Raw genomic sequence first — 19,881 nt, 5'->3', positions numbered from 1 at the left:
TTTTGTCTAAATAGAGATGTACAAGTATCAGAAAGATGGGATACACGGCGAAAGAGTAATATCGCAAGCCGATGTTATGAAATAAAAAATGCGGATCAACTCAGATCACAGAATCGATGGTGACATGAACATGTTTTACACCGATAAATTCACCATATTCATGATTTTTCAGAAAATTTCAATTCAGGAATAGACATCTTTGTGCATCTAAATCGAATAATTTGGTCATCAACCACTATACATTTTGGCCAAGAATACAAAGGATTCTGATTTCGCATGGTTGATTTATTGTAGAGCAGAAAAACAATCAGTATGATAGACCAATACAAATATTGTGGCTAGAGTTTCGAAGTCTACATAATAGAATTAGCAATAAACCTGTGAAATTAGTACATAGAGGTGGAGTACAGTTACTAAGATAGCTTGTCAATCAATCGTTGAATAACAAATCACAGAAGCATAGTTTATTACTAATTCCACAAACCTATTAGATAATTACTTATTCACTTGACGTCCAAGATTCCTATTGTATCAACAAAAATAGAATGTACCTATCCGATACATGCATAAAAATTGCACTGCTTACAATACGACACCTGGAAATATTGGTCTTCGTGACAGATACCATCAAAACCTAATGGACACATACAACAGCACCAAGCACGGAATTATTAAGGATTTTTTTTCAAGTCATTATAACATAATTCAAATTTGAGAACTGTTCTCTAATCGATAGAATATTATTTCATATCCTACGTAAACGTAAGATATGAAGTCCAACACATAAAACAAATATATGATTTTCAATTCCATGGAACGGTGTAATACTCATACTCAATGCAACGACTTCGGAAACGCGACTAGGCATCATGAAAGTGGCATATAAACTGACATCCATTCGAAACTCATTCCAAACTTTGTAACATCAGCAGTTGCTTCAAAACCTTGGTTTGACTAGTTTCTCGGATTTCGCCAGCCAGAAACATTTCATCCACAACTGTATAGACCCGGTAGAAGTTGAACACCAAGTCCAATTCACAGACGTTGTGAAAATACTCATTGAGGACTTCGACAAAATTATGTATGGCTTCCAAATAGGCCAAGTTGTTATCAGTGACATCCACGCAAATGCAGAAGTACAATCCAGCGTAACGCCGGTACACTATTTTAAAGTTGCGGAATTCCACAAAGTTGGTGTGCTTGGCGTCCCGCACTGTCACTACAGCGTGCACTTCTTCGATGAGCTTCTGCTTCTCGTCATCATCGAAATGCATGTACCACTTTGCCAGCCTGGTTTTTCCGGCACGATTTTGAATCAAGATAAATCTAATCATTGCAGATTTCCGCTTCTTTACACGAAAACGTACAGTACGGAAATAATGTGAATTCTGGTAAATTCAGAAATGATTAGTTCAGAATTCCAAAGAGTAAGATAAATGTGATAATTCGATTTGTCGATGTTATACATTCATTCATCAAAAAAATCTGTGTAAGGGTTACTGGGTTAGCCACCGCCAGCACTAGACTGGTCGAATATGCAGCATTTGACACCTGTAAATGTTACTGGGCTAGTGTCTACGATTCTACTAGACTAGAGTCTTAACGCACATTCCCTGCATTTCTCTCGGTTCATTACATCCATAGCGCCCAAAAGCTATGCTCCAAATCATGGTGTTTTGAAATGCTGAAAATGAAATTGACCAGAACCGTACTTTTACAGTTTGAAACTATAGGGGAGAGGAGGCAAAGATGAGACTAGGGGTAAGATGTGACATGGCTTTCTCTCATAGTACAATTTGTTGATTTACAGAACGATTCAATCATGTTGTTCCCACATTGCCATTCTATAGTTCTACCATTTGACTGAGGCAGACAGGTTTGAGGTTGAACAGAAATATGCCAAAAATGGTACGGTATTTTTGTAGTTTGAGTAAGTCATGCTGATTCATGTTTGTAAGAACATACTGACCAGTGACCATAATACTCCATATAATAAAATGGCATCCTGTAGATTACAATATTAGCGGTAGAGTCATGCACTTACTTTTGAAAAGCTATAGACAGGAAATTTTTATTAAAGGTTATTCAATAATTGAGGTGTGGGGGTAAGATGAGACGAAGGCTTGGGGGTACGTGGAGACAAGAGTATAAGAAGAATTTTAATATACAATTGAATAGTATATTCATATTAAAATGAGCCCGAATATTTTCGGCTGACACTCGTCAGGGGTAATCGTCAGCAACTAGTAGAGAATTCGAAAGAACAGCGTATATCAACAATCGTAACACAAAATATGACGTCACCAGCACGAAATGTCGAATACGAGAGCGTTCAATGAACTATTTTTAGATGATACACGAACTCTTTTTGTTGACACAGCCTTGGCTGGTGTATTTTGATAAAAGTCGACTCCAAGGCGCACAAATGAAAGTGTGAGCGACCCTTTCCGAGTATGCGAAATCTGTCGTCTCGATAATTTTTCGCACAGGCGGGATTATCCAACAAGTGTTTGCCAATTGCAGAATTTATGGCCTTTGATTGGTCCGCATCAATCTTGAGCGGGTGAAGAATTTTACATTGAATGACTCGATATGGTTGAAATTCAAACTGTTTACCATCAAGAATAATACGATAGTTATCTGAGTTGACCATATGCGACTGTCTGACAAGTCTCAGGTCAGGAAAATATCGGTAACTCCCATTGCTATAGTGGCTCCCGTGGAGAATCTACTTTTGATGACATTCAAAAGTTAGCCTAATAATAATGATGTGCAAATTAATATGTACGAAGAGTAGAGATTACAGGCTTTCCATCGGTACCAAAATGGATGCTCAGAGAGCATTACTCCTTGATTGGCGTTTAAATATCAGAAAAGTGTCTCATCTTTGCCTCATCTCATCAGCCCGAAATTACCGCGCCATTCTCCATCCATATTCCGTATACACTTTACAGCCTCACCACAGCCATACTTCCACGTTCCTCATTTTGTAGCGATAATACTTTTATCATTACCAATTCCATGCACGTACTGAAATACCTACACTGCATCAGTCGCCGGGATCGCGAGCAAACTTCCACCTATTCCTTTAGTGGACAAGTGGCCTAATGATTTCCGATTCGGAAAATATCAAAATTGCAATAGATTGGTACTAACGTTGGTATCGCCACGACCTGTGGCGTTGTCAGACATGTACAAACTACTGGATTGTCGAAAAGCGCAACTAGAAACTAGAACTAGAACTAGAACTAATCAATTTTTAAATCTAGAAACTACAACTACAACTATTAACTTTTCGAAATTTGCAACTAGAACTAGAACTAGAACCATAGCCTATGCTAGAACTACTCCCTTTTCAAAATGCGCAACTAGCACGAATCAATTTTCAAACACCAGCAACTAGAACTAGATCTGACGACCTCCTCTTTACGTCGCCTAGGCGGGTGTCTGATTCCAAAGACTACTCCAAGTCGTTTCGACACCTTCCTATGTTTTCATTGCATCGCAATTTTTGTGTTGTATTGCATCTACTTGACTACATCTATCGTGTATCATTGTATCGACATCTGAACTCTGTTACCGTCGAATGCGCTGAGTCGACCTTTGCTGGTATAGGTCGATTTTTACAGTGTTTCACACCATGATATGACTTGAAACTTGGCATGTTATGTCGTGATGGTGGTATTCAACATTGCTTCAAGTTTCAGGGTTTCTACTGGAGGATTAGGGCAGTAATTTCCAGGGTTTTAACCATGTCACAAGGTTTCGAGTCACAAGTCAATCTCACTTTTATAGTTTTGACTCTAGTCAAGTCGAGTCATTTGCGATTCACCACCGAGTCAAGTCCGAGTCCAAGTCATGGAGTAGAGTGTCGATTCCAAGTCATAGTGTTTTGACTCGAGTCCAAGTCCAAGTCATCGTGTTGACTGTTCAGTTCCGAGTTAAAGTCATGTGTAGCCCACTTTTTACAACTCTGGTCTGTGATATCGAAAGCTTCGCATTCATAATATGCTAATTTTCCTCACTTATAACAGTTTCTGGTAGCATTTTCCAGTACTAGTACCGATAGACGAAATAATAATAGTATATATATATATATCGACTTTTCAATTAGAGTAAAATGAAAAGGGCAAAAGAAAACAGGAAACAAAAAAAAAAACATCAAGATAATCAGTTTTAGGCTCGTATTAAACGTCTCCAACGTAGGCGGTCGTGGGCGTCTTCAAGCGACAGCCCGCGTTGCGCTAGGTCAGTCTCCATTGTCGAGCGCCATGTTTTCCGATTCCAGCCACCTCTGCGCCATGGCTCCGTCGGAATGTGATTGATGATGGCGGCGGCTGGTTGCTCGTCTTGGTGCCGCACTAGATGCCCGATTAGGCGGAAGCGTCGTTCAGCTGCCAGTAGACGGCATGGGACCGTTCCTGTGAACTCTCGCAATGCATTCGTGGATATATGCTCCGGATGGTGAATGCCGAGTGCATAGCGGAGGAGTGCGTCGTAGTTAGCGTTGAGCGTCTTGGCCAGCTTCTCTGTCAGCGTGAGTGCCTCTATTCCGTATAGAAGAACCTGCTCGACAGTGGCACGGAAGATACGGGTCTTGAGCTGGGTTGAGGCACTTGAATGGAAGAGGCTATGTAGCCGTCTTGCCGCGCCCCAGGCCTTTGCTCGCCTCGCCTTGAGCGCTTTTCCAGAGTCGGCGACGTCAATACCGAGGTACACAAAACTCGTTACATACTTGAGATCGATTTCTCCCAGTTGAATCGGTGTCGCGTTCTTCGGTAGAGCTGGTATGGCCAGGACCTCAGTCTTCTTGGCGTTGATCTGGAGTCCAACAAGAGCGGCGGCGGCCTCTAGCTGGTTAATGAGGCGCTGTGCCGATGCGGTGTTCGGGGCAAGCAAGGCTAGGTCGTCTGCGTAGGCAAGAATACCTACGTGTATTGCCTCGCGAGTCGTACGCGTGCGCGTTCCTTGCCGTGGCCGCCATTCAAAGAAGTTCGTATTATCCGGGAAGGCCGTTCGTAGGACGAAGTCAAGGATGACCACGAACAGGAATGGTGCCAGGGTGTCACCTTGAAGCACACCAGCCGAAGTGTTGAAATCTCCGCTTGGGCCGTCATCTGTTCGGACTCGCGCTCGTGTGTCAGTGTAGAGGGCCATAATGGCGTGCGTTATCACCTCAGGAATTCCGTAGAATCCGAGGATCTCTGCCATGGCTGGGCGCGAGACCGAGTCGAAGGCTTTCGCGAAATCAACGAAGACGGCCACAACATTCTTTTTGCGTGAGCGACAGGTGTCAATGATTGTGCGCAGTGCCAGAATGTGCTCTGTAGTACCGCGAGATGGTCGAAATCCATTCTGAGCATTCAGGAGCTTGGTAGAGAGTTGCTCACGTATGCGAAGGAGTAATACTCGGTCGAACAACTTGGCAGCGGTCTGCATCAGGGAGATGCCTCTGTAGTTCGCTGGGTCACTCGCATCGCCTTTCTTGTAGATAGGGACAATTTCGCTCTCGAGCCACTCAGGGGGCACCTGCCGCCTTCTAGGACGCCATTCATGACGTCGAGGAGCACAGGTGCAACGCCCGAGGTGTAAGCAGCTGTTGGGATGCCGTCCGTGCCGGTGGCCTTGAATTGTGGTACTCCACGCATGGCTGTCTTGAGCTCACCTAGCGTGATCAGGGCTGTATTGATTGCTAGAGGATTTCCTGCTAGTGAAGGCGGTGCAACGAGCACATCGATGTCCGGTGCAGGTGTAGATAACAGGGTCTCGAAGTGTGCAGCGAGGTCTTCCGTACAGGCCTTCACGCGGTCCCTCTTGAAGCCAACTAGTTCACCGATGGCTTTCCAGGCTGCTCTTGATCGGCCTGCTTCCAACTCGTTTTCCACGGAAAGGGCAATAGCTTCGACTCGTTCCTTGCGAGCTGCGTCGTAAACGTTTGCAAGGTACAGAGCTGCCTCGTTAGCATCGCTATGTGCGTCCGGTGTTCCAGAGGTGTACGCAGCACGTCTGAGAGTCTTAAGGTTACGGCGTGCACTGAGCACTGTTGGGTCGGATTCCCAGGCTAATTTTGGCCGTGGCTTGCTACGGGCCTCACCGAGCGTTTCGCGGGCTGCATCCTTGACTGCTGCTACAAGTGGCGCAAAGGCGGTCGGTATAGTATTTTGGATCTCGAGGGCGTGGAGTGTGTGCATGGTAAAGACATTCATCTTATTTGCGTCCTTCAGATCGAACCAATTTGGTAGCGGCTCCTTCGGTGTGCGCTTCGGGACGAACGGGAGGTGTTCACGAAGCGTGGCCAACACCAAGCGATGGTCACTGCTGATCGTTAGCATGCGCACCGTTCGGCAGTTCGTGAAATGGCGCCGTGCGGGAGCATTGCAGCAGATATAATCCAGCCGTGTGTTGCGTTGGCGCATACCGTCAAATGTCGCCCTACGCTTCGGCTTCATAGAGAAGTTGGCGTTGAGAGGAAGGAGGTCGCAGCGGTCGAGTAGATTAGTGAAATGCTCCGAGTTGCTGTTCTCGTTGCCAACTGGGAAGCGAACTCGCTGCGAGCGCTCGGCCAACGTGGCATTCATGTCCCCAAGCAGCATGGTTATGTCGCGCTGCGGGTAAGTTGATAGAATGCCTTCTAGTTGGTCGTAGAAAGCGAGCGTATCAGCTGGGAAGGCAGTGGTGTTCGGAGATGTTGGTCCATACGCACACACGAGGTGCAGTTTGCGGCGACGGAGTTGAATACTGGCTGTGATAATGCGGCTGTTTATAACGTCAATCTTTGCCTCAGCGTGGAAACGCTGGGATAAGATTAGACCGACGCCTCCAACTCCGCCTTGGTTGGCAGGTGATTGGATCATGATGATGCCTGCGCCTAGGTGTTTTTCGCGGAATGGTTCAGTGAAGTGTTGGCGATGTTCTTGGATTGCCAACGCATCAAGTTTGAGGTCAGTCACAAGTGCGGCAGCTTCTTCCTGACGCCATACAGATCGAGTTCAAAGTTCTCGTGTTCAGAGTTCCGAGTTTAACTTTTGCATTTAGGCTAATCCTCAGGGATCTTGGTTGAGGCTTCGGGTCCCCGGCGCCGCCCGGCAGATCCCAGTCTTTCTGTTGATATTGTCCAACTCGGCGAGTACGCAGTAACTTAAGGTAGTAAAGTCTTCGTCGCACTTTGCGACTTGGTCTACTCTGTTCTTTACTGCCTATACTGCGCAGCACGTCCAAGCTGTACGTAATCATGACAAGCAATCAGCTAGCGGAGCGAGAAATACACGTCTGCACTCGGCGACTGACTAAAACGTATCTAATAGTATGATAACTTTATCATTCTTCGAAATTACAATGAAATGCCTGTCTTGGTAAACCCAGTCTCGAGTCATATGACTTGGTCAGATTGACTCGATTCGAGACGAGTCATTTTTCATTTTTAGGAAAATGACTCGAGTCAAGTCGAGTCACTAAAAAATCACGACTCGAGTCATTACAACCCTACGAACTTCGTTACCGAAGTTGAGTGTGTGTATGTACTGTATCGCAAACAGATTTTACTCAAAAGCCGGTAACGGTCTCCATTGATTTTGACGATGTTGCATGAGATTTGGCATGTTGATATGTTTTAATTTTAGTATCGAACGCTGTGGCAGTTTTTTATGTTTTTCACTGGACTATGTGGGTGGTCATTCGTTTCCTAAGTCGAGTGAGAGCTGAATAGTAATTTATCAGTAACCAGAGGTGTTTTGTTTGATTTTTTGTTTTGTGGTAGGCCTATTCATGGTGTTTGTTAGTTAGCGGAACTGTGGTCATTTACACCAGGCCGATATTCATCATTATTTTCCTAAACTGCCGACTTATTGCACGGCCCACATCTAGGCTTTTTGTAAGACACCGATTACGCGGATGATGTGGCGAGGAGGAGCCTTGGTAAACCGCCAACACTTAGGTATAGGAATTCTGAAGCCGACCTCGGTCGGACTCGAACCCGCACCCATTGGTGTTGCAGCCGCGGATTATACCACTGCGCTATCTCGCCACAAAACAGGAGGTGGTCAATAGTCAATAAACCTACTCAAGTAGAAGTAGAAGTAGCGACGAAAAAGTCTACTCAAGTACGAGTAGAAGTAGTTCTTCCATAAGCCTCCCAAAACTACTTGAAGTAGAAGCAGAATTGACTGACTTTTTACTCAAGTAAGTAAGTAATTTTGAAAACAGTCTTAATTCGTTCGCATGGACTGTCAAAAGCTGCAAATTGAGCTATGCGGAAGGTGCAGAGAGCTTGATTCGCATTGATGCATCCCAGAAGGTATCAATTTTCGACAGAATAAGCATTCTTTCGCATCATGGGATGCAAATGATAGTATTGATATGAAAATGCGATACTAACCCTTTGTTTACTAGGAGACCCCGTTTTAGAGAACATCACGCCATGGCGCCCTACCCCATATTATAAGGCCGCAAGTTTAGGCGAAGAGCAATTCGGAGAAGTTGTATCGGATACGGTTTCAACACTTTACGCGATTAATATACGTTAATAGCAAATATTGTGGATCATAAGATAAATATTTAGTGTAGCTTTATTTTCCGAAAATGGAGGCATTACTACACTTGCTTTTATGCTTCAACATATATGTTCTGAACACAAAGGAACTGAAGGCAATTATAACTCAAAGTATGATACTCGGAATTGAATGTGAAATACAAATACCACTTCCAAAAAACGGAAAATAGATTTCATGTCTTTTGTCCATAAAGCTTCCAAGGTGATCTGCTAAAACAGGTGTAACGTCCAAAACAACCGGATTTTCCAGATTAGCAGGACAAGTCATTGCATGGCTGCTAGATTAAAATATGATAGGGAATTGCTAGATTGCGAAACGGTAGTTTCAAACGTTATGGTGGGCCATATTTACTGTGATCAATTATTTGATATGGGCGACAATGCGGTGTGAGCGGAACCAAACAATCCGATACCTGAATTATATTCACTGATACTTGCGTGAAAACATATTTGTCACTCCAACTACTGTGCGCGATGCGCAACAAAATTTCTGGGCTTTGCTTGACTTTTGTGAATATTAAATGTTGGTACTCCATGAAAACAGCCCCGAAATTCCTCAGGCTACCTTTCGTATTGGGGATTAAACTACTTCTACTTGACAAACTGAAAATAGCGAAAAGTAAGTAGGTAGATCACAAAATATTACGAAGTAGAAGTAGAAGTAGAGAGTAAGTACCAGAAGTAGAGGAAGCTACTTGAGTACTTCTAAAAAATAGAACTACTTCGTTACTGACCACCTCTGCCAGAGGGGGTCAAAGCAGTCAAGAAAGCTACTCAAGTAGAAGTAGAAGTAGCGACGACAAAATCTACTCAAGTAAAAGTAGAAGTATTTCTTCCATAAGCCACCTAAAACTACTTGAAATAGAAGTAGAATTGACTGACTTAAAATCTACTCAAGTAAGTAAGTAGTTTTGAAAACAGTCTTAATTCGTTTGCATGGACTGTCAAAAGCTGTAAATTGAGCTTTGTGGAAGGTACAGAGAGCTTGATTCGCATTGATGCATCCGAGGATATGGGATGCAAATTATATAGTATTGATATGAAAATGCGATATACCCTTTGTTTACTAGAAGACCCCGTTTTAGAGAATATCATGACATGACGCCTTAACCCATATTCAGGGCCGCAACAGCACTTTGTCAGCCCCCCTCCAAAATAACATTGGTCTTGGGCCCCTATATGATGATATACCGAGCTTCTGGGAGGCTTCTCCCCCCAGACCCCCTCAGCCTGTACGCTGCTTACCGCTACTTATCATCTACGTTGGGGCGGTTTACTGAGTCAGCTTTACTCGCCTAAACGCACGAAAAATTTCTATAATTCATGGTTGAATCGGTCAATTTGATCGGGAATTGCATATGTATTGCTACCAAGTTTTATCCCCCCTCTGCTCACGTAATCAGATTTACAGGTAGAGCTGAGTGAGGTGTGCTTGAAAAGGTAGCACCCCTCAATAATAATTAAACATCTTCGGCCGTATACTCGTTGGCAGAAACCAAACAGCACTTCGTCGGGCCCCCGAAAAATACCTGCATCTTGGGCTCCCATAGGGTGATAAGCCTACTCTCAATCAAGTTGTTCGCTTTTGCCACGAAATTAGTCGTACTGTTTAGTGAGCCAGCGCGAAACGTGGAAATTTTCGATAATTCATGATAAAATCGGTCAATAAGATAGGATATTGCATATATATTGCTTCCGACGACACATTTAGGTATGATCGCAACAAATATGGCACCAAAATTGACAAATATTTTTTAAGGATCATATATAACGTCAAGCCCCGTCATATCTATCTAGCAGCTTATCTTGGAGTTATTATGGAAAATGGTTATGTATCACAGGAAAAAATGGATTTTTGTAAACATTTCGAAGTCACGGTGATTGACCTTACTCATCCAACTTTTTTTCCACAATCGCCAACAAAACATCTCTTATCAGCAAAATGTTTGTACCAGTACGCTATTGGCAATTTAGCAATTAGAATGAGTCTGCTCAGTAGGACATTTCATCTCAGATGGCCATGCTGTTGATATGAGCTCTGGAGTTTCACTAGTAATGAAGCGAAACTGTCTCGTGATTTTCCGAATTTAAAAAAATACAAATTAGGTTATCAACTATTTTGTGGCTTCACTAACCCCCGGTTTGAGAACCACTGGTCTAGACTACTACTATATAGTTCTCGGGTTTCTTGTCGAAACTAGGTCTAGGATACGCACTTGTATTCTTCTAATTGACTTCCAGCAATGACTACTTTGACCACCTCTGCTCTTCACTTTCAATATATAGCTTGCTTCATAAATCTGCCGGGCTGTAATGACTTGAGTCACGATTTTCTGATGACTCGAGTCATCTTCTCAAAATACGGAAATGACTTGAGTCACGATTTTCTGATGACTCGAGTCATCTTCTCAAAATACGGAAATGACTTGACTCTAGTCCAGTGGTTCCCAACCTTTTTCACCCCACGGACCGGTGAACTTTCAAAAATTGAAATCAACCCAAAATGTAAAGTATGCAACAGTTTTTTGCAATATAGTGCTTGAGCAGGGGTCACCAACACGTAGTTCGCGGGCCGCATGCGGCCCGCGACTTGATTTGAGATTTCGGAACAACGCTAAGAAAAGCATTTTGAAATGCTGAAATTGACGACGGTTTCAGCATATCGTTGTTGTTGTTTCAAAATAAACTGCTCTCCTGTGCCCAACATCACTATTCCTCACTAACTAAAACGGCATTGGCGATGGCAACAGCATCACAGCGACTCAGCGAGAAAGAATAAGCTGATACGAATGAGCATTGGGCATGGGCATATTGCCTTGAAGTGCAATGGCCCAAACACTGCCAAGACCGACAGATGCTTGGAAAACGGCTTAGGGCTTAGCCACATCAAGCTTTACGTATGGAGATGGTCTTTCAACTAGTTACGTCTCTCCCTAGCCCCAATATAGATTCCTTAGTCGCTGAAAAGCGTTGCCAGGTATCGTGCACAGCTCAGAGTTCAGAATAAAATGAAATTGATCATCATGATTTTTGTTGTATTTGCATTCCTTCGATAAAATACTACTTCGTTTGTGGTATCACTATGCCCATCGCCTATGTTAGATAGCTCAGCGTTGTACTGACATGAAGTTTTAAAATGTGGTTGTCAAACTGTGTGGTCTATTTGATAACAATATTTTAATTTTAATTCATGCGGCCCGCGGCCGCTGTGAAATTTAAAAAGTAGCCTGCGACCCGTTTGAGTTGGCGACCCCTGTGCTAGAGAGTGACATTTTGAGGGTTTTGATCGTAATTAATTATGGTCATGATGGTATCCATCTAATTTAACGGTAGTGAAAATTTTCTATAATTCATGACTGAATCGGTCAATAAACTATATTGGTAATTCAATATATCGCTATATATTTTTTATCCTCTCAGAATTATCAGATTTTCCGGTAGAGCTGAGTAGATGTTGTCTTAGAAAATTTAGCGCACGTAATTAATAATTAAACGTATTCGGACGTGACTGTTAGAATATTTGGTTCGTTGCAGGTCATTATTTCGTGGCATTATTTTGTGTTATATAGTCAATACATATTGAAATCGCCCACGCGTGCTAAACTAAAAGACGCACACGATTTCAAATTGGTATTTCTTCACTGGCAAATAATTTTCTCTTTGGGATGGAATTTGTCCTGTGTGGTACAGATTGCCAGGAGAGCGAGATTCGGCACCAACCATTTAGGCGCCTATGGACCGTTAGACATGTGTATCGAAGTTTCCAGCCAACAAAGGGCAGTCCCTTTCGGCCAAGGCTTTCTCACTGCCGAATATTTTGGCACACTTGTCGGAGTCGCATGTTAAGTTAAACTTCAGTATGTGTTGGTGCGTCGTGGCGTGGTAATGCCTGACGTCGAAGTGACTACTTCCATAACTCATGAGTATTTCTTCGGGGAAGACCATCCAGTAATTAGGACATTTAGTGACATTAAATCGTGCAAAGCGTGAAAAATATGAAAAAAGTTGGATAATGTTTCAACAAATTGCTTCTTGAAATTGAGGTATAAAATTATAATATACCTGGCGGACCGACGGTTGAGAACCACTGCCCTAGTCTATCTGTGTATTGACTCGACTTGGACTCGAGTCATATGACTCGACTTGGACTCGAGTCATATGACTCGAGATTCAGACGGCCAAGATCGACACTTCATTGTAATTTCGAAGAATAGTGAAGTAACCAAACTATTGGGATTTCGTCTATTGGTACTGGTACTTGAAAATGCGACAAGAAGCTGCTAAAAGTGAGCAAAATTAATATATTATCAATGCGAACCATTCGATAACACCAAGTAGAGTTATAAAAAGTAAGTTTAACAAGACTGGCAGCTGAGCACTGAGCTGAGCATAATACCATGACTCGGACTCGATGCTCTGCTCGCTGACTTGGACCCGGACTTGACTCGGTGGCGAATTGAAAATGACTCGAGTCAAAACTATAAAAGTGAGATTGACTTGTGACTCGGAGTCTTGTGACTTGGTTACAACCCTGTAAATCTCGATACATATCACCCAAAGTTCGATAGAATATACAATATATTTTATTGAAACAATTGCTTTGCGACTGTAAAAACGAAGGAACACAATAACACCTAATTAGCACCTACAGCCAAAAATTTGACAGGGAGGATGACACACTTCCGATAGCAAACAATGTTACATTGTTAAAATTTGCTAATTTTGGAACAGGGAAAGGTAACAAAGCACCTTTGGCCGTCCCGGACGTCAGCACCACCCCATAATTTGTATCAGCAACGCCTTCACGTATCTCGCTTCGTACGCCACCGTCGTTTTCCCATCCGGCGCCCCGGTTTCAAGAGGCTGCGGATCGGCCACAGTAATGTCCCGGCCGTACATCTCGCAGTGTTCGAGAAATTGAACGCATTCGTGTGCGACCGTGTCGCGTAGCATCACCATATGCTTTGACATGTTCTCTAGAAGAGACAAGAAACATCGTTTCGTGTAAAACCATGTGTCGGTGCCCAGTTTTTTGTTGTAAGGCTCCAGGCTTTTGATGACTCTCGATATGCCAAACTCGTAGTTGCCTTTGGCGCAGTACAGCGTGCCGATGATCAGATTCACGATGCAAAGATGGAACACCTTCTTATCGGGCTCATCGTATGCATCCCTCTCCTCCTCTTTCTCAATTTTCCTCATCAACTCCTCCGCCTCTTCGTTTTGACTGGTCATGATATACGACACGCACAAGTTAGCCAACACTACCGCTTCCACGCTTAGTATGTTGTCGTAATGCTTTTTCACGATAGGCTCGTAAAAGCCGGTGGCCTCCTTGAACTTATTGTCCTGCATGAATAGAACGTGCGCCACGTTCAACTTCCAATGATCGTGCTCGTTACAAAATTCGACCGATTTTCTGAATATTTTCTCCACCGCGGCGTAGTTGTCACGATCCCAGTAGATTTTGGCTTGTTGCATCAAAATTGGGATGTACCGCTCGAGACACTCGTCGTATTCGTTCACCGCGTTTTTGACGGCGACTTCGTCGCTGTTATGTCTCGATTCTTGGACTTGTTTGGTGAGCCTTCGCAGCTGGTCGATGTGTTTGCTGGCCATAGCGTCTAACTTTCTGTATGCTTCTTCCGGAGCGGTTTGTTTTGTGATTACTGCATCAATCAATTCGTAAAGAAACGGCGTCAGATACTTGTACGTGTAATCCGAGTATTCAGCCAACACATCGGCGGCCAAGTCTAGATACTCATATTTTAAATACAGCAGCAGCAGGTTTCCAAAGGTCTCAGGTGGAAACGGGTTTTGCTGTAACAAGAATTGTAATTTGGAGAATCCATCCGAAGGTTTATTCGTAATGTTCATCAACGCCACATTGTGCAAGGTGCAAGGGTCCAATTCTTCTTCCGACCTTGGCGGCATGTCTGTCATCGCCTCGCGGGCTGCCTCCGTGTTTTTGAGTTGATACTCGATAGCCGCTTTCAAATTGAACGCTTCGATCAGCGCGGTCTCTTTCAAGGTGATTGTATTCCCCACACTGCGAACGTCGATGCCTTCCGTTGTCATCCCGACGCTAAGCTCAGGATGCTCTCGAATACCGCGCTCTATGATGTCAGCGATGTGCTTCAACGCCATTGCGTAGTGTTTCAACTGATAATAGCACAACGCGATGTTGTATGATAAAGAAGCGTGATATCCTCCGACTTGTAGAGCCCGCTGAAATTTCTGGCAAGCCTCCTCGTACTGCTTGTTCTTGTATAACAGACATCCCAAATTAATTTCAGCGTCAGGGTCATCTGAGGTAGATTGTTCGATCAAACTTTTGGCACCTCCATAATCTTCCTCCATGTATTTAATAGCGGCTTGTAGTTTCAACACTTTCTGCTGATAAGCTGGATTCTCAATGGCGAACGATGCCTTTCTAGCGGCCGTGTAGTCGCAAGCTTTGTACAAAGACATGGCGTGGTACATTTTATAATCGTCCACGTCTGGATATAACTGCGCCAGCTGACCGTACATTTCAGAGGCGTTCGGGTAGTCTTGATTGTGATAATAGCAATACGCCAACAGCGACAAGGTGGCTCTCAAGTTTGGCTGGCGTTCCAGCTCGTAAGTCAGGATATTGATAGTTTGGGTGAACTGAGAGTTCTTTATCATTCCGTAGATGACGGAAGTGTATTCCCCGTCTTTGATGTGACTGAAGCTCATCTTGAACGTTAATTGTATTTAGGAATAATCTGGAAAATACAAACATACGTTTATTGCAACAACACTGGCGTTTAGTTATATGCGGCAAAGAATTTGACTTGAAATGAAAATCTCATTCCGAAACACGCAAAATTCTAATGCATTTGAAGTGTTTCACTTTTGACACAGAAATATATTATGAAACATCTTACAACTTTTTCATCTATATAGTAATAGTTGTTGTTCATTTTTCAATTTCGGCACTAAATCAAATCAGCATTACAACGTAATTAATTTGAATTAAGAATAAAAATGCGTCAACCAGTAAGAGCGAACTTCATGAAAATGTGTTTGTGTCAGACTAATTTTTTACACATCCATAATGGCTATCGTCGGGTCTGGCTTTGTGTACCTTGCCCAATAAAAGAATATCACACTTGCGGCAGAAGCCATAATAATCCAGCCGGAAGATTTGGAGAAAAACACAAGCGGCACGCACAAGATGTGAGGTAGGGTAACAAATCACAGTAAACTATGATCCTCATATTGTGCTATGTGGAACAGGTAGTTACGGGTGTGCCTTGGTAAGATTGGTAATAGAAATACAACACATACGCCTATTCCTTAGGCAAATATTTCAAGAGATGACACAATGCACTAACAAACATGATATGGGATGCAAAATTTCCATGTTGGCCAAAATACGTTTCTTGAACTATACATTGTGCGTCTTGAGCGGATGAAAATAATAACCATCAATTGTATTTCAAATGTTGGTCTGCACCTATTTCAACATAGCACGTCAACACACATAGGCACGCATTAAAATGGAACAGATAAACAAAGAGCCGTATAGAGAAAGGTGAAAAGGAGAACATAATACTTCTACACTTTAACATCAGGATTTCATACTCAATTGCCGAAAATGATCGGAATAAAAATTAACCTACAACATTTACAAACACTGAACTATCAGAAAGTATTGTTAAATGACATGAAATAGAAAGTCGCATGAATTGTTGAAAACACAGTAAAGTTGCCTTTTTCAAGTCTGTGACCAATGAGGACATCTATTACACAGGCTACTCTACTTGGTGATAACTTGCATCGAATAGAGCACAGGCGTCACTAGCCCATCTTTATTTATAGCAAGCCTTTCCATAGAGGGAGATGTGTGCAAGGTCTGGAGCAGTCAACGGTCACAGGTTAACAGCTGTCGCCTCTAATCCCGTCATTAGATGACATTTGGAGGGAATAGACACCATTAGATTGATGCGATAATTTGGCGGCATCAATATTACCAAGTCAATCGCAAGTCGAACTTGATCAATATGAAGTCATCAGTCGTTCGATTATAACGGCTGTAGTTGGGAATGCTGTGATGATATTTTGTTATACAAACGCGTGGCGACTGGGACAAAATCAGATTTCCAGCTATCGATTATATAGTGGATAAAATCGTCATCATAATCAGACGCGTCAATGAGTAGAGCAGGGGCATCATCCATCAAATATGTGTGAAGAACTTGTAATATGGTATCAGCATCGGTGGAACTCAGCACACCATCATCGCATAGATTCCACAGGAGCTGACATGCGACCCCGCATACATGCCATTCAGCTGGCACAAAGTGCTTTAAGACATCGACCAATTTAGCTACCACACCCTCTTTTAAAAGGCCCTTCCGATTGCCTTGTTTTGTGGACACATTAATCAGCACGCCGCACGCTGAATACACCATTTGCCACGTTTTCGAATCTAATAAAGTCACCATCATCAAGTCAATCTGGTTTGCATGCAACAAAGACGGGATCTCTTCGTAACGACTTATGTTACCAAACACACGTACCGCCTCCATGGTGCAAGGCATACTTTCGTCCATTAGTACTTTGATTAACACGTTGGCAATTTGAATTCGTTTGTGCGATATTGCGTTATCATCAACGTTGTAGTATGATAGATTATTCAAAGCTGTGAGGGTATTTATTACCAGCTCTTCCGATTCAGCTGGCGTGGTGACAGAAAGAATTTTAACTATGTTGCCGATGCAATGCATATTACTTGCTATTGCTATACCGGGCGACTCACTGATTGCAATGTTTGCGACAACACGAATGATTTTGTTAATCGTATCCAGGCATTTCTCACGATCGGTTTGATCTTTATCAGAATCAATCGGTTTCGACAATGGTTCCATGAAAATATCGAGCACGGAATTGGTCAAAGACAAATAATTTTGAGGAAAATTAGCAGATTTAGTGGCACTCGACGGCCGTAACACTGTCTTATGTAAATCCAATCTCGCATTTTCGTCTTTCGATGTTAGGTTGCCAAGCGCAAAAAACAAGCGTATCACTATATTCAGGCATTGCCTGTGTATGGCAGCGGCGTTTAATATTGCGGTGGCCCATTTCCGATTGCCCATAAGCTCCGGGATGACCTCGTCAAACATTGTGAATTTGCTGATTATCCGTGATATGTTCAAAGTCAAAGATTCGTCGTTAGCCAACACATGTAACGCTTCGATTAACAAATTAAACATATCAACACCTATGAAACGTTTACGATCGATGTCCGATATCGCTCTCAAAACCGCCGTGATTTGAATCAAAATATCTGTAGCGTGTAACTTCTCCTTTTTAGAGTAGTTACGCTCTTTCAAAGACGACATCACTTCTCTCATCAAAGTTATGAAGCATTCGGGACAGTTTTTATCGATCAAATCATTCGCGACGGCCTGATTGTCCGACAGAAACTTGACCGTCCCAGTGAGGTACACTAACGTCTCATAATTTTCCAATGGGTCCGCCATAGCGTCGATCACAGTGAGCATACTCGCGATTAAACCATGCTCCACATATTCCGTGTCGTGCTTCTTCTCACGGCTGATCTTATACAGCATTTTACAGAGACTGTTGAGATTCTGACGACGCACCCGCAAGTCCAGTATGATTTTTGCGCATACTAAATGCGTAGAACTGGTGCTGCCGTTTAACAGCTTGAACAACGTCGACAAGAGCGATGTTCGTCGGCGTCCCAGCAAATTTGCCAGGCAGTCACCACGCAGCAAAGCGCGATACAGCTCTTTACAAGTGTCGTATACTCCGTCCTGGCCACGGGTTGAATCTTCCAATAATTCCATTAGAGGCAGAATGTTCTGATTCCAGTATTTCGCTTGGTCTGGCGTCTCCTCAGTACCACCGCTGATAGATCCACTTGATTTACTCTGACTGCGCGCCGAGTGAGTCTCTACATACGAACCGCTAGACGAGGATGAAGAACTTGCTGATGTCTTTTTTTTCGGCAATTCGTTACTTTTATCCTCGTTTCCATACAAATTTGCTAGATTTATGTTAAGGCGTGTTTTAGACGATGGTCGGGATGAGTCACTGGGCGTGGTGACGTTCTCAAATTCAGGCGTGACGGGTTTTGCATCAATAATTTTTTGAGAGGAGTTTGCTCCTACGCCATTCATTTGAAAAGCTTTCATAGGCGAATTCGGACCTTGATTTATTTTTCTTGAAAATCGGGCTTTTGCTGGCGGTCGTTTGGACAGATCTTGTTTGTTCAAGCTAGGAGGTACTGGGAATTTTGGAGGCACCGGTTCTGCATTTTCAGGCACTACGGGAGCTTGTGGTAATGGCGAGAGCTTTGCAGGTACCGGTGCTGCCGATCCTGGTCTAGACTCTGGGTCTGTAGGATCAAAAATTCGGGATGAAATACTTATAGCAGATGGTGGCCTCGAGGACGATGGGTGGCCTGTTTGACCGAATAGCCTTCGGTCGTAATCTCTCGGAGTGTAAGGACGTTTGGTCATTGCCGTGGAGCGTGCTTTCCATTGAGACCATTCCTTGGCTTCTTTCACCACATCGCTACTCCTCATTGGAGCTTTTCTGGAACGTGCTGCGTCGAAGCCCGAAATAGGGCTATCCCCTGTGTACGACTGAGGATGGTAATTCATTTTTGGGTGTCCTTACAGCCTTTAGATACGGTAGTTCTGTTGGAAAAGTAGGCATCGGAATTGTTTATCATCATTTTGACCAGTTCAAAAAACAATACAATCATTATTGTGAAAAGGATAGTTTGACTTTTCTGAGCTTAAATCACAAACACCATACAGCATCCATTCAGTGTCGTGATCAGATTGAAGTTTTGTATGTTCAGGATACACCGTATTACATATTAGCCGACCAATAAAACTTATCAAACTTAAACAATCACTTATTTAGATGAGAGTCCAGAATGCATCACATCAGACAATCTTTTCAAGCCATACGTGATACGACTTTTGTGAGATATCAATAAAAATAATAATTGACAATGTGAGAGCAACGAATGTTGCATAATTACAAATCCAAGCAACATCATTTTTCCTTTTATGACCTAATGAATACAGTTTTCCAATATGGAATTACATAGCGAATGAAGTCTACAGATCACAGCTGAAATGCCAATTGCTTCATTACCTGCAACGGCTGCAAGGACCATTGGAAAGCAAATTTATATAATATTCTTATCGATGCAAGACATATCTAGCGTCGAATACACCTGGTTCCACCTAGCCTGCATAGCTTTCCCATTAAATATGCTATAGAATCTTTAAATTTTGTCGTAAATAATTCATATCACATCCCAA

At 43.0% G+C, this 19,881-nt stretch overlaps 4 protein-coding genes across 4 annotated transcripts in view; 1 reads left to right on the top strand and 3 right to left on the bottom strand.

The window, feature by feature from the left end:
* LOC145456912 (DNA excision repair protein ERCC-6-like) overlaps positions 1 to 19,881 on the top strand; it is a 110,082-nt gene that overhangs the window by 28,885 nt on the left and 61,316 nt on the right. The gene's annotated exons all lie outside the window — the stretch shown is intronic.
* Positions 11 to 3,092, bottom strand: LOC145456927 (AP-2 complex subunit sigma). The gene has a single exon (XM_080335074.1). It carries the CDS (start codon positions 1,332 to 1,334, stop codon positions 906 to 908), a length of 429 nt encoding a protein of 142 aa, XP_080191200.1. The 5' UTR covers positions 1,335 to 3,092; the 3' UTR covers positions 11 to 905.
* LOC145456920 (intraflagellar transport protein 70A-like) lies at positions 13,109 to 15,265 on the bottom strand. The gene has a single exon (XM_080335066.1). The coding sequence runs from the start codon at positions 15,263 to 15,265 to the stop codon at positions 13,316 to 13,318; it is 1,950 nt and encodes a 649-aa protein (XP_080191192.1). The 3' UTR covers positions 13,109 to 13,315.
* Positions 15,294 to 19,620, bottom strand: LOC145456917 (armadillo repeat-containing protein 2-like). Its single transcript, XM_080335064.1, has one exon. The coding sequence runs from the start codon at positions 19,204 to 19,206 to the stop codon at positions 16,597 to 16,599; it is 2,610 nt and encodes an 869-aa protein (XP_080191190.1). The 5' UTR covers positions 19,207 to 19,620; the 3' UTR covers positions 15,294 to 16,596.

This window comes from Botryllus schlosseri, chromosome 15 (genome assembly GCF_051294905.1).
Source record: "Botryllus schlosseri isolate E-star chromosome 15, Bs_hap1, whole genome shotgun sequence".
Lineage (NCBI taxonomy): Eukaryota > Metazoa > Chordata > Ascidiacea > Stolidobranchia > Styelidae > Botryllus > Botryllus schlosseri.
Note: the sequence above shows the minus strand (reverse complement) of the source record. Positions and strands in the feature narration are given on the sequence as shown.